Here is a 21104-nt window from a genome sequence, read left to right as displayed (position 1 = left end):
GCGGCGTGGCAATAATACAATCAAATAGCAACGCGGGGGCATACATCAAATATGCATATATATTAAATATATATTTATATGTAGGCACTTATTTGTGTATATTCATTTTAATCCCTTTCAAGAGCAAAATCACTTCACAAAAAAACAATGCTTCAGTAAAAAAGGAAAAATAATATCGCGCATGTTTTACTGATGTAGTCAACATTAACGCTTTTCTAAGTACAGCGGTCGAAGTTTAATTCGGCCCCTGCATTGTCACTACCCTTCTACTAGACTAAGTAGAAGGAGAAGAAACAAGTTGGAACAAATTGGCTCTGGCTCATCATAAAAAAGTAACCATAACAGAAATATATGTATATATGTACAACATCACAAGCGTATAATAACACTAACAACCCCAAGTACATTTGCGTTAATTTTATGTAAACGCGTTTTTGTATTTTTCTTGCATCACAATAAATAAAAATTCAAAGTCACAAATGCACTTTTACGGCCAAACGAAGTATATTGCAAGAGTTACGAAAAAATTTAATTTTCATGTTTAAACTTTATTAATGGTAAAATGTCTCAGCCGTTGCTGCAAATTAATATGGTGGTCATAATATGAGGCGAATTTAAATTCGCACCACGCTTATTTCTACTGAACCTTTGTGAATCACAGGTTACAAAGATCTATGAATTTAGGCATTGCATGCACGAGATTCAAATTGGTAATATAATATATAATTATTCATAGAATCTTTTATGGATAATCTAATAATCAGGAGGAAAAAAAAAAAAAAAATGACAAAAAGTTGAAATGGCCAAGTAACGAAATGAAGCGTATAACCTAATATATATGAATAAAAGGATATAAGCTTCAGTTTTTATGGTTATTATAATATAAAATAGGCATAGAAAACGTTTGCTCTCTCCTTTCTTTATATATAATGTTCCTTTCTCATTATTTTGTATTTTTTTTTTTTTTTAAATTGTATCATTTCCTAGCGCAGTTCTTTTTATAAATGTCTATATATATTTATACATATGACACAGTGATAATTACTAAGGGTGCCACCCAAAAAAGAGTATATTTGGATAGACTAGGTGAAGATGAATACAAAAATAGAAAACCAGAAAAGGCAGAACAAAAACGCACGCTTGTATACTGGATGGAGATACGTCCGAAGGTGGCATTTTATGGCTTCCCTTATGCGATATATTATTTAATTGTTGTTTAAAATGGTTGGACTTCAGCCCCGACAAACACAGGCGGCATTAATCATTCAAATGTATTCATATTAATATGATCCCGTGCGCCCTTTGATGTGCCACCAAAAAGTTGCAGCCGATTTTTGCCGTGTTTTGCATTTTTATAATAATTTCTGTGGTAAGCACAGAGAAGACGAATCTTTTTCATATGAAAAGGGACGAAAATCGATAAATAAATTTATTATATAAATTGCGTGTCACCCAATTATAGTAAAATAAAAAAAAAAAAATGTATTGGCATAATCATAATTCCTGCATCGTTGAAAACAGCAACTTATGTTTAAATGTTGGGTTGCGAATATATAGATCAGAATTAGAGAAGGTATAAAGATATAGGTACATAATATATATATATATATGTACTTATATAATATGCTCGTTCTGAACCCTTTTTTTGTTATAACATTTTTTTCCTCTATTGAGAAATTTGTAACCCGCGCAGCTGTTTATCAAATAAATGTTCTTCACAAAAAGCAAAAAGGTCTGTGCTCACTAAACACGCATGTTTTTTTTGTCTGTTAGATTATTTAAACCCTTTAATAAGAAGTGGTAGACATAATATATGTCTTCTTACGTGGTGTAAGCAGATCATAAGTGGGTAATAATAAGTATAATTCCTTCTTTTTCTTTTTTTTCCTTTTCTTTCTCTTTCTCTTTTCCCTCTTTCGGTTGCGCTGCTTGTTCTAATTCAACAATTTCGTAGTCTTTCTTGTCCCTACTTAGCAAGCTTTTTAAATCGTACTGTGGGAACATTTTTAACTGACCCCTAAGCATTCTTTTATCATTCCATTCTTGTTCTTCCTTCTGTTGAGTTGCAGAAGTCATGTGTTCATTTTTTGTGCTTTCATATTTCAAAATGTTTTTTACATTGGTTCTTAAAGCGCTTCGCAATTCGTTGTAAAAATCAATGTTATTTTGTGTATAATCATCTTGTTTGTCTTTCTTCTTTTCTTGCCGTCCCTTGACATAATTTGGTTTAAGAGCAACCTCTTGGTTTTTCATCCTTACACCTGACTTTGAGAAGTCTCTTGAGAAGGGTACTTTCCTTGTTGCAGGATGTGGATCGGATAAGGAAGCTATATACAGAAGAATTAGAGAAGCATTTTTGTAGCTTTTTAGAAAATATATCTTTTACACATTTGTATGAACATACATGTGTTTTCCTTTTTTTTGTGTTTTTTTTTTTCTCTCTAAAGGGTGAAAACAAATAATATATTCATTTAGGTATTAACTGATAAAACTTTTTTTTTCTCTCTGCCTGAGGAGGGTTAAAATAGAAAGGAACGCTATGCTCGATTTTAACATCATTGTGTGTGGGCAAGTTAACTGTTTACACAATATGGCCTACACAATTGAGAGACAAGGAAATTAGAGTTTAATGTGTATATTCTTAGCAAGTCAATACACTTGGATTATGTGAAGCGCATTGTGTGCAAAGATATGTTTCTAATATTATGATCAATTTTGTTTATCAGTGATAATCTTACCATATGAAGTGTTTCTTTAAAGAAGGTTGCTATGGTTAGCTCATTTGTTCATTTATTAAGAGTGTGGGTGTACATATATAAATGTGCTCATGTATATACATTTACATGTGAGAACTTTTGAGGATGATCGCTGGTGATAATGTTATACATATAGAAACGTAGAATGTACCTCTATGAATACAGAGCACAAATGTGTTCCTAACATATACATAGATTTACCTTGGGGTGGTTACATTAACGGGTTGCTACATATATCCTCATTTTCAAGTTGACACAGAATGGTTCTTTTTTTTTGTTTTTTTTTGTTACCAGGAATAATTAAAAAGAACTTGTGAAATATGTTTTTCTCATAAGAAAAAGCATATATTTTAAGTGACGTGAGAATGCATTTAATAACTTATAAAAATTTGAGTAGCTTTCATTTTATTTTATTTTTTTGCGTGATGTCGATTTGTGCGCACAGTGTTCTACCTCACCTTGTTGCAAGTAGCATTTTCAGTTGGTTCTCTTGTTATGCTCATGCAGACGTATATATTGTGTAGGTATAAACAGGAATATATATGTGTGTATAAAAGCACAATTTTCCCCTGGACAGGACCTCTAACTAACGGTGTGTATATGCGTGTGTTCGCACACAAGAATGATTTCTTTCATAAGGACTTACCACATATGACATATAAATATATATATTTATTTATTTAGTGAATGTAGTAAAATATAATCATATTGTACGACGGGTAATTAGACGAAAAAAAAAAGCTCGTAATTTTATAGCAATACAAATTTGTTCTAGTGGTTTCTACTATGCTCATGCGATTTAATATATGTACTTATACGTGGGGATAAATGAACAGCAAATTTACACCTTCAATTATTTTAAGCACTAATCTATTAGTGTGGGAAGCGGATCTGTGTGAAGATTAACAGGAATAATATATTGTAGGAACAAATTTGAAAATGGCTTTTTATCGATGGTCCCCTAACATTGGGAATTTGTGTTTTTTGTTTTTGTGTTTGCACTATTGTATTAATTGGTCAGTAAAAATTTATTATATATTTATAACAAAATAAATGTTTTCCTTTTTTTTTTTTTGTACAAATATTAATGGATATCTGTTGCTTCTCACTTAGGGAGGATTCTATTTCTCAGTTGACTCCTTTGCCTAGCGGGACAGGGCATTATCAAATCTTTATTTTAAAATGTACATTGTATTTGTGGGAAAATTAGGCCGGTTACAAAGTTGTATAAAAATAAATATGCCTTGTATTTTTTGTGCACTAATTTATTTTGTGTAAAGATTTGATTACACATAACAATAAATCGGTCACTAAAGTTGATTTAGAACTACAGACCTCTCAATTGATGGTGAGAAAAGCAAAATGGAAAAACAAGCAAATATTGCAAAAAGGAAAAAGGAAAAAAATGAAAAAATAAAAGGATCAAAATAGCCAATGTGCTTGAATGTCCATTTAGTAAATCCATGTTGGAACCAAATTGAGGAGATCTGCAGGCAAATATTCAAATGCATATGTAACGTATGGACCACACATGTGAAGCAGATTATATATAAATTAAATGAGAATTACAGTTTATTTGCTGTTTCACTTACTCATTTGTATGTATGAAGCTTTGGCGGGACCATTAAATTGTTAGGAACACCTGTAGAAGTAATGGCCTCTACTTTTACATGGCACGCAATTTTCTACATATTTATGATACAAGCTTGGTTGAAAGTGATTTGCGCTGCGAATTATTCAAAATGAAAAAGCGGAAATTATATTTTGAGTCAATATGTGCTAAAAATATATATGTAGTAAATATATATATATTTTTTGTACACATGCGCATAAACCCTTGACAGCGGAACGCAAGCCCAAAGTCCGCTTTCTCAACAGCGGTAGCTCTACTTAAGAACTGTTCTACAAATGGTCCCGCGGACTTGGTGGTAAATATGATTTCATTACATAAATTATTTATTAGAACAAATTAAATAGAAAAATCAATTTTTATACAACCATTTTTGACATTCCTTTTTTTGCGCTAAATTCGTTAACATATTATATAGCACGTTGCATTACCATGTTAGAATTTTTTTTTTTTTTCATGCCCTTTGGGTCGAAAGAAAAATCATAAATTAAAAAAAAAAAAAAAAAGAAAAAGAAAAAAGCTGTTCTTGGGCATCCTATTTAATAAGTTGAGTTTAGGCTTTATAAACTGGTTGCATAATTTTTTAGTTATAATAAATTGTTTTTTATGATATAAACTTAAGATAGTACATTTAATTTAATGTAAACGTACCTATTAAAACATGCCCATCCTAACGTTTTAATTTGAGAAGTCATATAAATGAACACGAGCTGTTTTTTCGGTTTGAAACATCTGACATTTGTTGATTTAATTTTTTCCCTTTGTTTTTGATTGAGAGTGTTCATGCTATTATGAAGAAATTGTGTCGTTAGGCAAAAGTACATACAAATATATGCAAATTAGGCAAATATATAATTACGTATAAATGGACAGCTGATTCATATATTTGTTCACTTTTTATGTACAAGTATTTTTATTCTGTTCTTCATTTATATGGACAAATTAAGGGGTTAAAGCTCTCTGTCGGAATTTTGTTATGTCGTGGCTTTCAGATATGACAAGAGAAATATGGAATATTTTAACCATGGAATATTTTCTTCATCAAGAAGACAGCTATGTGGAAGGGAAACCAGCGTCAGGAATTCTTGCAGATCTAAGGCTTATACACAAACAAAAAAAAGTCCAAGAAGAAATGTGCTGACACATTTTCTATCACCTAAGCTATGGGCCGTGTCATCAGTCGTTGTGATTTGTGTCATATTGCAGGTAATGAAACGACCTACTGCACATCCTTTTATTGTGTGTCCATCTGAATAAAGTATATTACTATCCTGTGCGCCTTTGTTTTTTTCTTCTGCTGCACATGTGTGCTGCTTCGAACGTCTGCCGCTATGGACATGTGGTGTTTTAATTTCCCAAATTTGAAGCTGCCCTTTTAACGTTAAAAGGACATGTAATCATTCCCCTTTTGGTGTTCCTTTGGTCAGGTTTTCCATTTATGCAACGATAATGGAGACGTAGGATGCGGATTAAATTTTGGAAATATCGAGGGAAGAAATTTATCACAAAATAATGCGCATAATCGACCAGGAGACAAAGGTAGGCTTGGGGGAAGAATGCCAAATATCAGGGAATCATTTTTAAATTCGTTTCAGCCGGAAGCAAGACAAGAAAGTGGTCGTTGCAGATATGAAGAAATAGAAACGATTTTAGGTGGGTCCGATGATTCCAATGAAAGTGATAATAAGCCTTATCATGTTTCAATTCCTGATGATGAATCAGAAGAAGTGTCCGAAGACGAATGGGAAGTAGAATCAGAAGCAGGTCAATCTGGACGGTCAGAGGATGAGTTTGAATATTCTGATGAAGAAGAGGATGACGATGACGATGATTATGAGGAAATTGAGTTGTTAAAGCGAGTAAAGAGCTTTTTTAATTTTGGAAAGTCAAGGAAACAGGACGATGCTGATCTTATACGTTTCGACGCTGATGAATCGCTTTCTGAAGATTCAGATACAGAGTCTGAATCGAGAAAAATGTTAACTGAAGAAGAATTATATAGAAAGCTTAAAAGATTAAAGGGCAATTTGGGCGATGCTGAAATGCTTTATTTATGGAATAGCTTCCTACAAATTGAGACTAATAAATTTGAGGTTATGCAAAAATATCTATGGGAGTGGTGCGAATTATTAGCCTTTGAATATAAAATTCCAGAAGATATTTTATTAGCGGTATGGAAAAGAATTGTTGATTTTTCATCGGATGAACTACTGGAAAAGACTGTTATGGATAACAGAGATTTTAAACAGTTCGTTAATGATGGATTAAAGGATAATATGGATTTTTTTTACTTTCTGAATTCTAAAAGAGAAAAGTGGGCCAGTTTTCGATCCAGGATAGAAACTGTGTGGAAAAACACGATAGAAAACCAATTTATAAATTATTATAAATAAATGAGTAAGACTAAAGCTCAACACGTTCCGACTGTAATAACTACAGCAATGTGTTATGTGTAGAAACTGTTGTAATGGAAGACCAAGGAATTCTTAAAAATATGATGAGTTCAGACACATTTGAACAGCAAGTCAAAGAAGTCTTGCCATCCGTAGACACAATAGCCAATAGACGGGTATCTATTATGTGTGTTTATAATCATTTCTACAGTAGTGTGATAAATTAGATGAGAGAATTATTGCCGACTGAGAAACTTTATGCATGAATTATTATGCTCTTTGCTGAACGGTTTGCACTAGAATAATGCATGTACAGGTAGCCCATTTGAAGTCCTCCAAGGCGGAGCAAATACTACTCGTGCCCCATCCTACCGTTATCATGTAATGTTTTGTATTGCAAAGACCTTTTTATTGTAAAAGACAAAAGGAAAAAGACATCGTGTCTTTGTTTCTATTGTTCTATTGTGTTTATGTTTTATTGCTTCACTATATTCTATTTTTTTATTTGTTCTGTAATATTATGTCTATTATGAAACCACGGTACATATTTGAAATATATTTTTTATACGTCATATAAATTTTATTTTTAATTTTCTAATTTGTTTGTTATCCCGCTGTGTTCATATTACTTTCACAAAATACATATATATATAATATGTATTGCAGCCTTCCATCGCAAGTTTTTCTTAAGTTCCGTGGATAAATTCTAAATTTATCTGGTGCATAATTCTTGTTAAAACTTTCTTCCCATGGTAAGAAAGAATTTATATAAGTATTAAGAGCACGAGATAACCATCAAAAAATTTTAATTACGTTTACGAGGTTATTAAACATATACGCAGTTTTATTTAATTTGAGTCTGTTCTTATAAATCTTCACAGTATTTAAATGTAAGTTTGTCTTTGCGAGAAAACGCCGCGGAAAGAAGCTAGCAGCATGGCATAATTTTATTCTATTCTTCAAATATATATATATTACGTTTGTATTTATGAACATTTGTCGCGTAACGTATAACCCACTATTTATTTTGTGGAAGAAAATATTGTTAGCCTGCGGGTAAACCAATTTACATAAGATAGCATTTAAAAAAGTAACTTTTAAAAAAAGAGAAATACAATGTTAACACTAATTTTGTTTTTCGTTTAATTTTTTCCCTTTATAAATCTTTATCATAAATTAGACATTGTACCAGTTTTAATTTTTAAATACTATATTTAAGCGAATATATTTTTTTTTTTGTAATAATTTAGATGGAAGAAAAAAACAATATATGTTGTAGGTATAGTTTATATGTACGGGTAAAATTAAACATTGCTTTTATGGACATATTATTTTTAGAGTAGTAAAAAGCATCCCTCTTAAAAAACAATTATAGGATGGAAAAAAAACCTTATAATAACAGAGAACATATTTTAACATGGCACGTGAATAATCAGCAAGTATATCACGGTGGAGAGTCTACACGTGTGAAACCATCAGTAACAAGGTACAGTAACAGAGAAAAAAAGAATACTTTTGTGTTGAATAAAATATTTACCCTTGCCGCATTGGTATGGACGTATCAATTTTTTAATGAGGTAGGGACATGGGGACGCCATTAGGTTGTGATGTTCCGTTTGGCTGTACGTATATCGCACGTAGATGGCTAAGGGGATAGACTGATAAGCGAATGAGAGCGAGGGTTCACGTGTATAACTGAATGCATATATATATGTATTCTCTTTTTCATGTGTGTGCTCACGGATGCGATGTGATGACTGTTCTATATGGGTGCTCCGTCAAAAAGACATAAATGTCTTATTAATGAAAACTCATTTTGCACGGTCCTTCTGTCAGGAGTCATTTGAACAATGTGGCTACAAGATAAGACCCAGGGATGGTAGCAGTGACATAATTGATTTAAGGACCAACAGATCCCTGTATGAGGGTACTCCGTTCCAAACATTAAAAGATGATTTAACAAAAGACGACGCAACAGAAGATAATGTAATAAATGCAGATTTAATGGACAGTTGTTTAATTAATAATGACATACGGAAGGAACATATAAAAAGCAGTTTAAGTGATGCAACCAATGAATATGTTAATAGCGAAAAAGAGAAAATTAAATCGATTTTATATTCATATATGGAAAAAATTGATGCTAAGCATAAAGATAAATTATATTATAAATTGTTTAGAAAATGCCGAGAAGAAAATGATGAGAATTCTATGAGTTCTTTTTAGAATCCTTTTTTAAAGAAACGTGTACCCGGGTGGGCAAAAAAATGCTTTTAACGAGAATTGTCTTAAACATATTTATAATTTACATTTACACACAATGTTGCAATTTTGCAAATGTTGAAAAAGAGGAGAAGCAGCAGTACTTTTGTTTTTTTCATATTTGTGAACATATTTTATGGATAATGTTTTGACGATACAAGCAAAAAGAATATTCTCTTGTTATAAGACATGTAAACATATTTTTATAAATATGTTAGAAGCAATCATGTGTAGCATCACCGTTTCATAGCATACGTTATGCGCGTATTAATTGATACATTGAAGAATATGTTGAGTTTTTCCACAACCCAATATATTTTTATAGTGTAAACAAGAAAAAAAAAAAATGTCATTATTTTATTTTTTTGTGTCAAAAAATTTTCTGTATTGCTTTTTCACATTTTTTAAAATTTAATTTTTTTTTTTCTCACGCTTGATTATAATACTCGTAATGCTTAAAACGGGTTTTGTGATCTTTTATTTATAATTTTTTTAGTTACTCCTTAATCTGTCTGTCATACTATTTCATTATAACAGTATTTATCTTTTTTATTTTTTCAGTTACTTATTTTTTCTTTTTTGAAATATGCCAGTAGCACCTTTTAAGCTATGTCTTGTTTTATCTTTTAATTTGTTTAACAACTTATTTCTATGAAATATAAATAATTTAAAAAGGTACAAATGGGACATGCTACCACAGATGTTCTGACGTTTTGGAAGATTCTATTTAAATTTTTTTGGCGTTTCAAGGGAATTAGTTTTTCCCGTGTAATTTGTTTTTACTGAATGGATTATATGCAATAAGCTTTCGTCAGAATTGCTTTATCCATGTAATTTGTGTGGCTCCCTTATAGGATAAATTAAAACAAAGCACGTCTACCAAGTACTACAACTGCACAAATACATATGGTTCCTGTTCCTTCGCTGTACATTTGAAGACAGAAACATGTGCACTGTATATGTTTGCATGTATATGCATCCCAAATATCACCATCCGGTAACACTACGCGAAGTGAATAATCGCCCAATTCTTGCCTTATGCCTTTAACATATAAGAAATCCTTAAATGGGATTTTTTTTTCTTGCTTATATATGTTGTTGCATGTGGATACAGGAAGCTTAACAAGGTGTGCATATTTTGTTTAAATCGCTATTTACCTTTTATAATAATTAAATATAAAATATGATATTATATTATAAAAAGTACAAGTAGTTTTTTTAGTATGCAATGAAACTAGAAACTAAAACAACACACATGGAATTTAGTAAAAGGGGGAATAAGTCAAATAGTTTATATATAAATATTCTGCATATGTATGCATATACATGTGCTTAATATACACAATCTATACAAACATGCAGATAAATCTTCATACATATATAATGGATATTTAAAATATCTATGAACAAAATATGTTAACAGAAATGTTAAAAAATGGAAATAAATAAAGAAGGCTATAAATTATTGTTAATACATATATACATATTCCTCGTTCAAAGTAAAGCTAAAATGGAAAAATAAGAAAAATATATTATATTGAATAACACTTGGGAATAATATTGATATAATACTTCTACAATGGAGATATACTATCATATCCAATAAATGATTTGCAGGAATCGTATTATTCATTCTGCACAAATTACTGATTATATATGAACCATATGAAAATAGAAAAGCTCGTCATATTAGTACAAATGTGTTATCTAATTTTGTTTACAACTAAAATAAGAATGCGTTTTTAATTGTCATAATCATGGAATAAGGAAGCAAAATATGCGTAGTATCTATGTTCCGTAATGCCTTCTGTAGGAAAGCGGTGGCTTTGGACCCTATCTGTAATTCCTCAATTTTTCTATGTGTGTATATCTATAATAAAATGTGGTTATTTTTTCTAATTGGGGAACCGTGATTATGTGCATGATGTGCACTTTAGAAAATCATAATATTTGTAATCCCACAAAATCAAGTTTCTTGTGTTAGCTCTTTTCTTATACATCTACATTCTTAGTTTCCCAGTACACCTTGAATTTGTTTGTTAAATAACTTTTCCAATATTTTTCCATTTCTTTGGTACAACTAGTCCATATTCCTACTAATTCATTTAAGAATTCAACAAAAGCTACGTGGGAGCTGTTTCCATTTTGAACGAATGTGCATAACTTGTTGTAGGACTTTTTTTCGTTATGCAATAATTGTTCTGTCATTCCGTGGTAAGATTTGGCCCATTGTCTAGTTTTATAGTGGTGTGGGATTTTGTAATATTGGGCTAAAGTTTCACACATTCTAACAACTCCTAATTGCATTTTAATATATTTATTTTTTTCATTATTGTTCACAAAGTTAAATAGTAAAAACATGTCATCGACCTTTACGTAATCTTGTAATTCATCAATCATTTGGGCAATTTCGGATTCGGTAACATGAAAATTAATATCTGTTGAGTTAGTTGTATCCAATTCTTTTACATCAGAAACTGGTGGCATATTTTTGTTTTCACTTGGTCTTTTATTCATGCCACTTTCCACATCCGTACTCTTTTCTTTTTCTCTTTTTCCCTCATCCCTGTCTACTTCTTCGTCCATATCTCCGCCTGTTCCTTTTCTTCTTCTTTCCAATTCTAGAGCCATATCTCCTCTAGGCAATATTCTACCTACTTCTCGCCCCAGTTTTACTGGCATTTCTGGTTCTTGTTTATTTCCATGGTCCAATTCCTGTCTTGCATTTTCTCTTCCTGGGCCCATGTCATCCCTATGTCTTCCTGGGCCCATTTCATATCTATCTCTTCCTGGGCCCATTTCATCTCTATCTCTTCCTCGGCCGATTTCCTCTCTATCTCTTCCTGGGCCCATTTCATATCTATCTCTTCCTGGGCCCATGTCATCCCTATCTCTTCCTCGGCCGATTTCGTCTCTATCTCTTCCTGGGCCCATTGCATCCCTACGTGTTCTTGTGTCCATTTCTTCCCTATATCTTCTTCTGCCCATTTCGTCTATGTCCCTGCCTAGGTACATTTCTCTTCCTCTTTCGTACATGTAATCACCGTCGTCTCTATTCATGTCTCTACCTTTATCTCTTCTCCTTCTATTATATCTTTCCATTTCCTCGTCCATTTCTCCTCTGTTTCTGTTTCTTCTTCTGTCTGCTCTTTCCATATCCATTTCCTCATCTACATCATCTCTGTATCTACTTCTTCTCCTATCGTGTTCCACATCTCTATGCATACCCATATTCATGTCTCTATTTCTTGGATGATGTAAGCCTCTCTCTCCATCCCATTCCTCATGAGATGACATTTTAATTCTGGATTCCCTGCCACGATGTGCCATTCCATCCTCACGCATGTTGTGAAATTGTTCGTCTGGAAAACAATATCTGTCATTTCTTTTGCATTTATTATCCTTATATCCCTTTGAATAATCTTTCATTTCAGACAACTGCCTGGATGCATTACGCCTTAATGCAGCTTCATTTGCATATGTACACTCATTCTGCAAGGAGAATTTAGGAAATAGAAATGTAGCAAAATATAGTTGATTGATCTAGGACGATATATATATATATATGATACTTCATAGGCAGGGGCGAAAACGTGAATTGAGAATATGGAAAAAAGGGAAAATAACAGCTAAATTAGGACAAAACAATATACACCGTAAGTGTTACATACGCTTTTGTTTCAACCTGTTACCTTTAGTACAGCACATAGTATGATTAGTAAGAGGGCACTCATAACGCGAGATGGCATGAAGTTTCTTCCATTGTTTCCGTTACATTTATTTCTTATTCTCTTTGTATCATCAGGAACATAACTCTGGGAGTTGTTCTTATAGGTATACTTAGATTTCCCTGCTAGTGCGACTGTCTTTTTGTGAGAATTTAGCATTTTAAGATATATATATATATATATTAAGGAAAAAACAAAAAAGAAAAAAGGAAGAGGATTAATGATAATATATATATAAATGCTAAGTTATTTTCTATGTTCCTAATTATCTAAAACAAAATATAAAATCCTTACTCTTTTCTCATATTAATACAATAAATCAAATGAGAACAGTAACAAGGGGAAGAAAAAAATAATATCCAATATATGTATATATTCTATTTAAATTGTAATTCAAGTATGTTCCCTTAGTAATTATTAATAAAGGAATATATTAAATTCATATTATATATGAATTTAATTAAAAAACAGATACAATAAAAAACATGGTACATTTTATTATTATAATAATTTTGTATGGGAAAAAATATAAATAAAAAGTATACTACTCCTATATGTTTATGTTCCTTTTAATATATGAGAAGAAAATAAAATATAGCAGTATAAAATAAAAATAATTATGAATGTTGAAGGGCCCAGGGTACATACGTATTAAGGAAACATTTTACACTTTTGAAAAATATTTTTATCCTTACTTTTTTAGCGTACCCCTAAAAAGAATATATTAAAAAAATGGAGGCAACTTAGTTTTGCAGAAATTATTTATAGCATATAAAAAAATATATACATATATTTTGGTTTGGGGCGGGGTGTTCCCTTTATATATTTCCTAACCATTTTACTTTAACATGAATATAGAACGTTTTATTTAACTTAAGTATTGATTTGTTTAAATTGGTTCTTACAGAAAAACTGTTTATATAGATATATGACGAGTTATACATTTTACGATTTTGCTCTATGTATGTACCTTTATCATTACATTATGGTATCGCTCCTTATGGCATTTATGTTTTTAAGTATTATTCCCTTGCATTGTTTCAATTTTACTATTTATTCTTTCTGTTGGTCTAGGATTTCACGATTAAAAGGAAATATATTTGTACAAAAGTCGCAGGCCCTTAGTGTTTTTACAAGAACAAAAAAATGCTTGCAAATGTAAATTGCTAAAAGCATAATTAATATTTAGGAATTTAAAAGACGGTGTTTTTCTTTTTTTCTTTTTTTTTTATGGACATAAAGAACATTTAGGTTGCAAAGGAATCTTGATTCTATTCTTTTTTTTTGGATTCACTGAAAGAAGGAATAGATTGAATTAAAATTTAACGTTAAGAAGAAATTACGGGACATTAGGAAAACCTAACAAAAATGCGAAAACTTTATTTCTTTTTAAGTATATAAATTACGAGTTTTATTTATTTTAATTTTCATATATTGAATTCATAATTGTATCAACAATTTAGTGAAAGAAAAAAAAAGTACACACAATGTGTACATAAAATTGCGCATGACTTATTCTACAAATAATAATTTCATTTTACGATTTGTTCTTTTATAAATTCAGTAGTTATCATTAAAATTAAAAGCATTTGTCTTGTTCTCAAGTAAATATAATAAATAAAATATTGTCGTGTAAGCATGTTTGTGTACACTTATATACGTGTGTACAATAAATATTAATAATAGGATTCGTGAATTGTGCAAATGGTAATATTATACTACACATGATAAAAGAAAAGAGTCCAAAGTAATTACCTTTTTCTTACATAAATGCAAAGGGAAAGAAAAAAGAAAATATATGTAATGTTAATGGCTAAATGCATGTAATGAAGAATGTAGCTTGAGAAGAAATTATAAAATCATGTTCATTTGTGTCTTTTTATAAATGCGTATATGTGCAATGCGTTATAAGATAAATGGAGAGTAAACAGAATAAGGGAACAAGCGCACATAATAGGCATATTTTTTGTTTTTACCATATATTAAATAATAATATTTTGTAATTTAGATGATTACAAAATGGACATAGAAATATGGATTATAGCTAAAGAGAAAAGTGAACTTTGTAGAATACACTAATATTTTTTTTATAGTTCATTTTTAAGGAGTTGTATATTCATAGACATGGATAGAGGTGTACAATAAAACAGTAGAGTTAGACGTGGATGCTTCTAGGTTAAGCCATATGCAATACTTAAGTTTGCAGAAAAAGGTTATTATAAAATTTAAGTGAAAGGTGGTTCGAATTTCTGTTGGAAAAAACATGAAATTTACGTCGTTTATTCATAGAACTCCTTTAAGTTTCATAGAACACAAATTTTTATTTTCAAAATAATTCCGAGAATTCTACGTATTATGTATAAGCAGGGAGCACATATTATTATATACCTTATATGTACATTACTAAGTGTTCATATTTATGTAACATAAAAATAGCTCACCCCAGCGATCAGTAAAGAATCGGAAACATATATACATTGTTGTGGGACATAAATTAACACAAAGAAAAAAAATGAAAGAAGGGTCAGAATAAATAATGACATTATGTAGTTATTTACATTTTATCAGTGCATTCCTGGGGTAGTTTGTACTATATATATAATTATGTTATAATTTAAGCCATTCTTTCCATTGCCTTTCATTTATCAGTTTGTTAGTAAATATTTGCACCCATTTACTATATATAAATCGTTTGTCCCTTTTCCATTTATTCCATTTATTCCATGTAGTATTTATATATATATTTTCTTTGGAGCGCACCCATGCGTCCCACTCTTCCCTGTCTCTGTGGAAGCGCTGTTTCCAGTTGTTCCATTTTGTTCTTTTTTTTCATTGTATTATGTTTGTAATTTTGTAATGTTCATAATTTGACCAGGAAGCCTCTTTTTGGAGTCTGCAGTCACTCATTGACCATTGCATAATGTGCGAGTTTGTCCACAGTATCCATTCATTTACAACCCAATCGTTTGGATGTGCTTCCTTCTGAGCAAGTCATATTTTCCATGGTTGTTCCATAATTTGCTGTCCTTCTGTTGTTATCCATTCTTCCCACTGTTGGTCATCCCAGTGTACAGATTGTTCCAGAATGTTGATTTAGTATTCGGCGTCCATTTTTTTGTTATAGTGAATCCATTTATTTAGGATATGTTCAAGAAATCCTTGCCATTCCTTTTCTATTTCTTGAAGCCATTTTGTTTTTGCTTCTTCAAAGGATTCGTGAAAATGTTTCCAATCAGACTCTAGACGCAGCATCCAATTAGTACAGGCTATTCTTTTGAATTCTTCTGATTCTTGGATGGTTAATTGTCCAAGGCCTATTAAGGTAGGTGACACGAAGCCATTAGCGTTTGGTCTATTGTCTGCCGTCTACATAGGAAAAGGGAAGAAAATTATTGGGGGCGATTAATAGGTACTCCGGGAAAAAGAAATACCTTAATTTGTGCACATACATAGAGACGGAATATAGCTGTATCTCCAATTTGTTTAGAGCGCGGCTCATATTTTTAACTAACCACTGAAGCGGCATTTACAAAAATAGTACATGATAGGGCAAGTATCAGAATAGATAAACGCGAAAGGGAGTGAAGTGGTATTCTTGTGGCTCCTTGTGGATGTAGTTAGAGACGTTGATCTTTGTAAGGTCAAGGGGTTGTGGTTCCTCTTCAAGTTCATGTTCCATGCAACTGTTCTGACAAGGTAAAAAGTTTATCAGAGGAAAAAGGACATATGTCACTTATATGAAGTATGGGATGGTAATGCAATGAAGTAAACTATGTACAATATATATGCGTATATTGCAACACTTGTTGCTGTCGCAGTTTAACAACATTTCCGACTTCCCATAGGGGAGGACGGACAAGAATAATTTGCAGTAAAAATTACAGGATAATAGGAAGAAACAAATAGACTATGTGTGATTTTATTAGGAACAAAAGGAATCGGAGCGATCAATAGATGGAGAAAACTTGTGTGTTCAATGTTTGGAGAAATCCTGATCGGTGGGCACTGTGTACAATGCTTCGTGCATTGTTTCGAGCAAATTATATTTCATGACATACGATGAATTTTATTTAATTAGATTAATTCTACCGTAAATATTTAAAAATGGAGCAAGTATTCTATATTATGTATAACTGATGATATTGTTAGATTTAATTGCAGCGAGAATGATATATTACTTTTTTTTTATGGTTGTATGCGTAATTCTTGCTGAGCTTCCTGTTAGACGTGGCCGCAAGATTTGTTCCGTTTGCAGTATTATTATAATAAGGTAATTATTTGAATAAACTGAAAATATATCTTTTGCGAAAAATTGTCACATTTTAATTGTGGCGGTTGGAAAATTGAAGGCTTGAGATATTACACTTACGAGACGTGTGATGTGGAGCATTCCTTTTTTCAACCGTGCTTTTTATTTTTATTCAACTTAAAATTGGTAGAATAATGCATGTTTAATTAGAAGATGGAAAACTAACAAACAGGAAGAATGATCAAGGATATTTTATTAACACGGGTCAAATAAATATGCATATAGAAAAATATGCTGTTGTGTTGTTGTAGATAAAAGTTATTATAGGGAAAGATCGGAATGTAGGGGGTAAGTTCTGTAGGAAATCATTGCTTTTTCTTATATTGTTTTTTGTGCAGAATTATATTACATATTAAATAAAAGAATTTTGTGCTGGTTTATTCGGCATATAGTGCTAAGACGTTTCGAGTGTATATATTTTTTATAGGGTAATTTCTATAATACGATTGTGTTTGAATTAAAATGTGCAGTTTTTTTTGGGGGGGGCTTATATTTAGGTTGGGTTGGAAGAGTAAATATGTTTCTTGACCTTTAGAATCAGAATAAGGACAATGCGCGGGTAAGGGGATGAGGGTTATTTTATTAGGCTACGAAACCAGAAAGCAGCATTTAGCGCTTTCCTTAGACCCTATTAAAGAGGAATAACATAATAAAGCGGGTGTTCATATAATTTTATAGATAGGTGTTTTATTTTTCTAAATATTGCATACTATTATTAATATTTATAGGACGCAATATTTATTGTTGCAAGTGAGCGTATATATTTTAGAGGTTGAATTTTAACATAACTAAAATGTTACTTAAAATTTATGGCGATTCCTTTAACTGAAAAGTCGTAGAACACAAAATAACCGCTAGTACAATGTAATATTTCTGTAACGATTCAGAACTGAATAAAATACATGAACACGCAGTGTGTAATGTGGCAAATAGTGTTATGAATATATTTTGAACAACATTCAGGAAGTTGGAATTATGGAAAAAACAATATACTTATATGAACAAACATATACATATATACGTACACGCAGGAAGATAAACATCCCGTAGATTGGAATAAATTCACACCAAAGAGAGTAGCACGCACACCTCTATTTCCGGTTACGCGCTAATATAACCCCTTTTTTGCTCTAGAATGCGTATAAATATCATCTTACTCTTTACATGCGCACGTGTGTTGTTGTCCTCTTTTCTCAGAAAAGAATTTCCCCCTTGTTTTTATATTGGGGGAGCCCGGGGGGGGGTGGGGGGAGAAAGGCAATTCCACCAAATTTTAGTAGTATGGGCAGTTTTCCTTGCGTTCTATAAAGTGTTTACCTTCGTGGTTATAACGCATTTTTGTTGAAAACATATAGAGACGCGCCCCTGTATTTTATGTGTATCAGAAGTTAAATTATATGGTTGAAAATGCGTACTCGTATATACTTATATATTTTATTCACACACATTTTTTCTCTGGAGGCGTTAACTTAAATTACAAAATTGTCCATTGCTTAACGTGACATAATGTACCGCAGCTGCAACTTGAAGTATTTATTGAGCGAAATATACGTGTGTTCACTCCATGCAAATGTCATTAGGTAAATGTTGAACAATATATTCATCTACACCTTATTTATGTGCGTCGTCTACTGGAATTAAGATTATGTAGTGTAGAATGTTATCTAAATATATAAGTTTAATTTACAACAGAAAAATAAATATTACATTATCGCATATTTATAATAAAAAAAAACAAAAACATGAAGAATATAATCGTATGTATTAGGTACAGAATTCAGTACATGTGACTGAACCTATATAAAACGAAGATTCCTTCTATCACAAGGGAATACTATTCATGTATTAAGAAAAAAATGATTCATAGAAAGATATATATATCTTATGTACGCAAGAATTCATTATGTGGCTCACACTAAACAAAAATGTGAATTGTATACATGTGAATTTGGTTTTAATACAAATGTACTTTTGTGACAAATTGCATGTAATTACTTATTTTGCTTCTCATGAGAAAAAAATGTACTTTCATTGTGTGAACAAATGATTAATAAATTAATTATGTAGGTTAATTTATAATATTATATATAGCAACGGGAATTTAATTCCCGTATTACTATGATTGTGCATCACAAGGAGGATGGTCGTAGAACCGGAAAGTACAAATATCATCGTGTACATGAAATTGCTGTGTTATACTTAAAGTATGCGTACAATCATATTTTCTATATGGTCATTGCATTTGTACCATATTAACGCATTGTTCCATATATTACTAATACTCTTTAGGCAAATAATGTATTTTCCTAAGAAGGGCAATATTCCCTAAAATTTAGTGCGCCTATGCTGTCTTATAATCTGTAATGATTTCACAAGGCTAATGATGGTAACTGCCATCGAGAATATAAATACGTATGACATGAATGTGAAAGCAATACCATATAGGATGAAGAAGCCTGCAGATAATTCGGAAAGCACGCCTGTTATAATTATAATTGGTAATATTACAATTAATGGAATTGAGCACACTGTTGCAACCTTTCGTGTACCCCATTTTCTAACTGTGCTTCTTATTATTCTTATAAGATAATCTTTACTATCTTCTTCGTTTTCATTTATTCTATCAATCATATCACATATTTCTTCAAAAAAAGCATATAGTTTTCTGAATCGCTTCCCCTTAACATATTTATGAGTAAATTGTTTCTTATGAATTTCCGAATTAATTGAGTTTTCCGGCAACTCATCAACGAATATGGAATCATAACTGCCATATTTGGACATTCCCTTATCCATGTGTTTTAATAAAAAATCCTGTTGTTCTGTGTCGAAAAGTCCCGTTCTTTTTTCCTTCTCTGCCAATGACCTATATTCTGGAATGCATAAGGAATTCCTACCATTAGGGATATGTTTCAATCCCTTGTTCACGGAAGCCTAAATAGAAAAATAATATATAACGTCATCTATGTTTATACAGGAAAAACAAAAAATATTATTCATGCAGCACAATCATGTGTATGAAAAATATAGAATAAATAGAATGCTCTTATAGTACTTCATCATTGTATTTATGATATATCCAAATGAAAAATATGAGTGCAACACATTTAATAATAAGGTTCTTCCTTATATTGTATTTCATGGGTATAACACTAGAATATCTTTGTAGAAATTGTTGGATATATACATAAACCTTATTATGCAAGAACTTGTATAATTAGAGGAATATTGCAGAATTTTGCATTTTTTTATATATCACTATATACAAAATTTTATAACATAGGGTCTTAGTGTTAATTGAAGCAGAAGAAGATATATTATAAGAAGTCCAAGAATATTCTTCCTTCCATATTTTTCTCATATGATGTTACTTTAAAAAGCAAGAAGTTATATATTTGGAATTTGCATAAATGGATAGAATGTTATATTTACAATTATGGAATTAATTTTTTTATAGTGGAATAATTCAAATTAGTTTTATTTATTATCATTTTATAGGAAAAGGTGTATTAAAATTATTTCTATTTTGCAGCAGAAGAAAAGGAAGCACTTAAATTTGGCATACATGTGATTTATATATCATATATTGCAGGGGGATGAAAATTAAGATAAACCATCAGTAAACGAATTTGGCTATTTTATAGAACACATAATCTGCCTTTATACATTATGGTTTGTTAAGCAAAGGGGTATAATTGTTTTATAGCGGAACTTGCTTTTATAATTGCAAAAAGCACAAGAGAATTATTTTTTTAAAAAGGAATAATTTTATTAAAATACATCATATTATGCTCTTACAAATATTTAACCATATGAAGGATTAAGCGTATAAAATAGTATTAAGTTTTTTATATAGCAAGCACCCGAAATATATTATGTGAAGAATATTAGTGCATATTTTTTCCAAGTAGTATGATTTTTATAACAATGTTCCATGAGTTATATATTTTTGCTTATTAATTTATTGCTCTTAAGAATGTTTGAGTTAACATTAAGAAATATAGCTTCGTATATAATATAGTTCCA

The 21104-nt window shown here is 31.0% G+C and overlaps 5 protein-coding genes across 5 annotated transcripts; 2 read left to right on the top strand and 3 right to left on the bottom strand.

Moving 5' to 3' along the window:
• Positions 1-1839: 1839 nt before the first annotated feature.
• On the bottom strand, positions 1840-2253 carry AK88_00710 (uncharacterized protein; the record flags this gene model as incomplete). The annotated part of the gene is made up of 1 exon (XM_012478356.1): positions 1840-2253. One exon carries the CDS (start codon positions 2251-2253, stop codon positions 1840-1842), a length of 414 nt encoding a protein of 137 aa, XP_012333779.1.
• A 3141-nt stretch (positions 2254-5394) lies between these two features.
• AK88_00709 (uncharacterized protein) lies at positions 5395-6779 on the top strand (the record flags this gene model as incomplete). Its single annotated transcript, XM_012478355.1, has 2 exons — positions 5395-5592; positions 5814-6779. The coding sequence occupies 2 exons, from the start codon at positions 5395-5397 to the stop codon at positions 6777-6779; spliced, it is 1164 nt and encodes a 387-aa protein (XP_012333778.1).
• Positions 6780-8155: 1376 nt separating this feature from the next.
• Positions 8156-9005, top strand: AK88_00708 (uncharacterized protein; the record flags this gene model as incomplete). The annotated part of the gene is made up of 2 exons (XM_012478354.1): positions 8156-8329; positions 8616-9005. 2 exons carry the CDS (start codon positions 8156-8158, stop codon positions 9003-9005), a joined length of 564 nt encoding a protein of 187 aa, XP_012333777.1.
• Positions 9006-11033: 2028 nt separating this feature from the next.
• Positions 11034-12928, bottom strand: AK88_00707 (uncharacterized protein; the record flags this gene model as incomplete). The annotated part of the gene is made up of 2 exons (XM_012478353.1): positions 11034-12533; positions 12734-12928. The coding sequence occupies 2 exons, from the start codon at positions 12926-12928 to the stop codon at positions 11034-11036; spliced, it is 1695 nt and encodes a 564-aa protein (XP_012333776.1).
• A 6475-nt stretch (positions 12929-19403) lies between these two features.
• AK88_00706 (uncharacterized protein) lies at positions 19404-20220 on the bottom strand (the record flags this gene model as incomplete). The annotated part of the gene is made up of 2 exons (XM_012478352.1): positions 19404-20012; positions 20134-20220. 2 exons carry the CDS (start codon positions 20218-20220, stop codon positions 19404-19406), a joined length of 696 nt encoding a protein of 231 aa, XP_012333775.1.
• Positions 20221-21104: the final 884 nt, after the last annotated feature.

The sequence above is a fragment of the Plasmodium fragile genome (genome assembly GCF_000956335.1).
Source record: "Plasmodium fragile strain nilgiri unplaced genomic scaffold supercont1.6, whole genome shotgun sequence".
NCBI lineage: Eukaryota > Apicomplexa > Aconoidasida > Haemosporida > Plasmodiidae > Plasmodium > Plasmodium fragile.
Note: the sequence above shows the minus strand (reverse complement) of the source record. Positions and strands in the feature narration are given on the sequence as shown.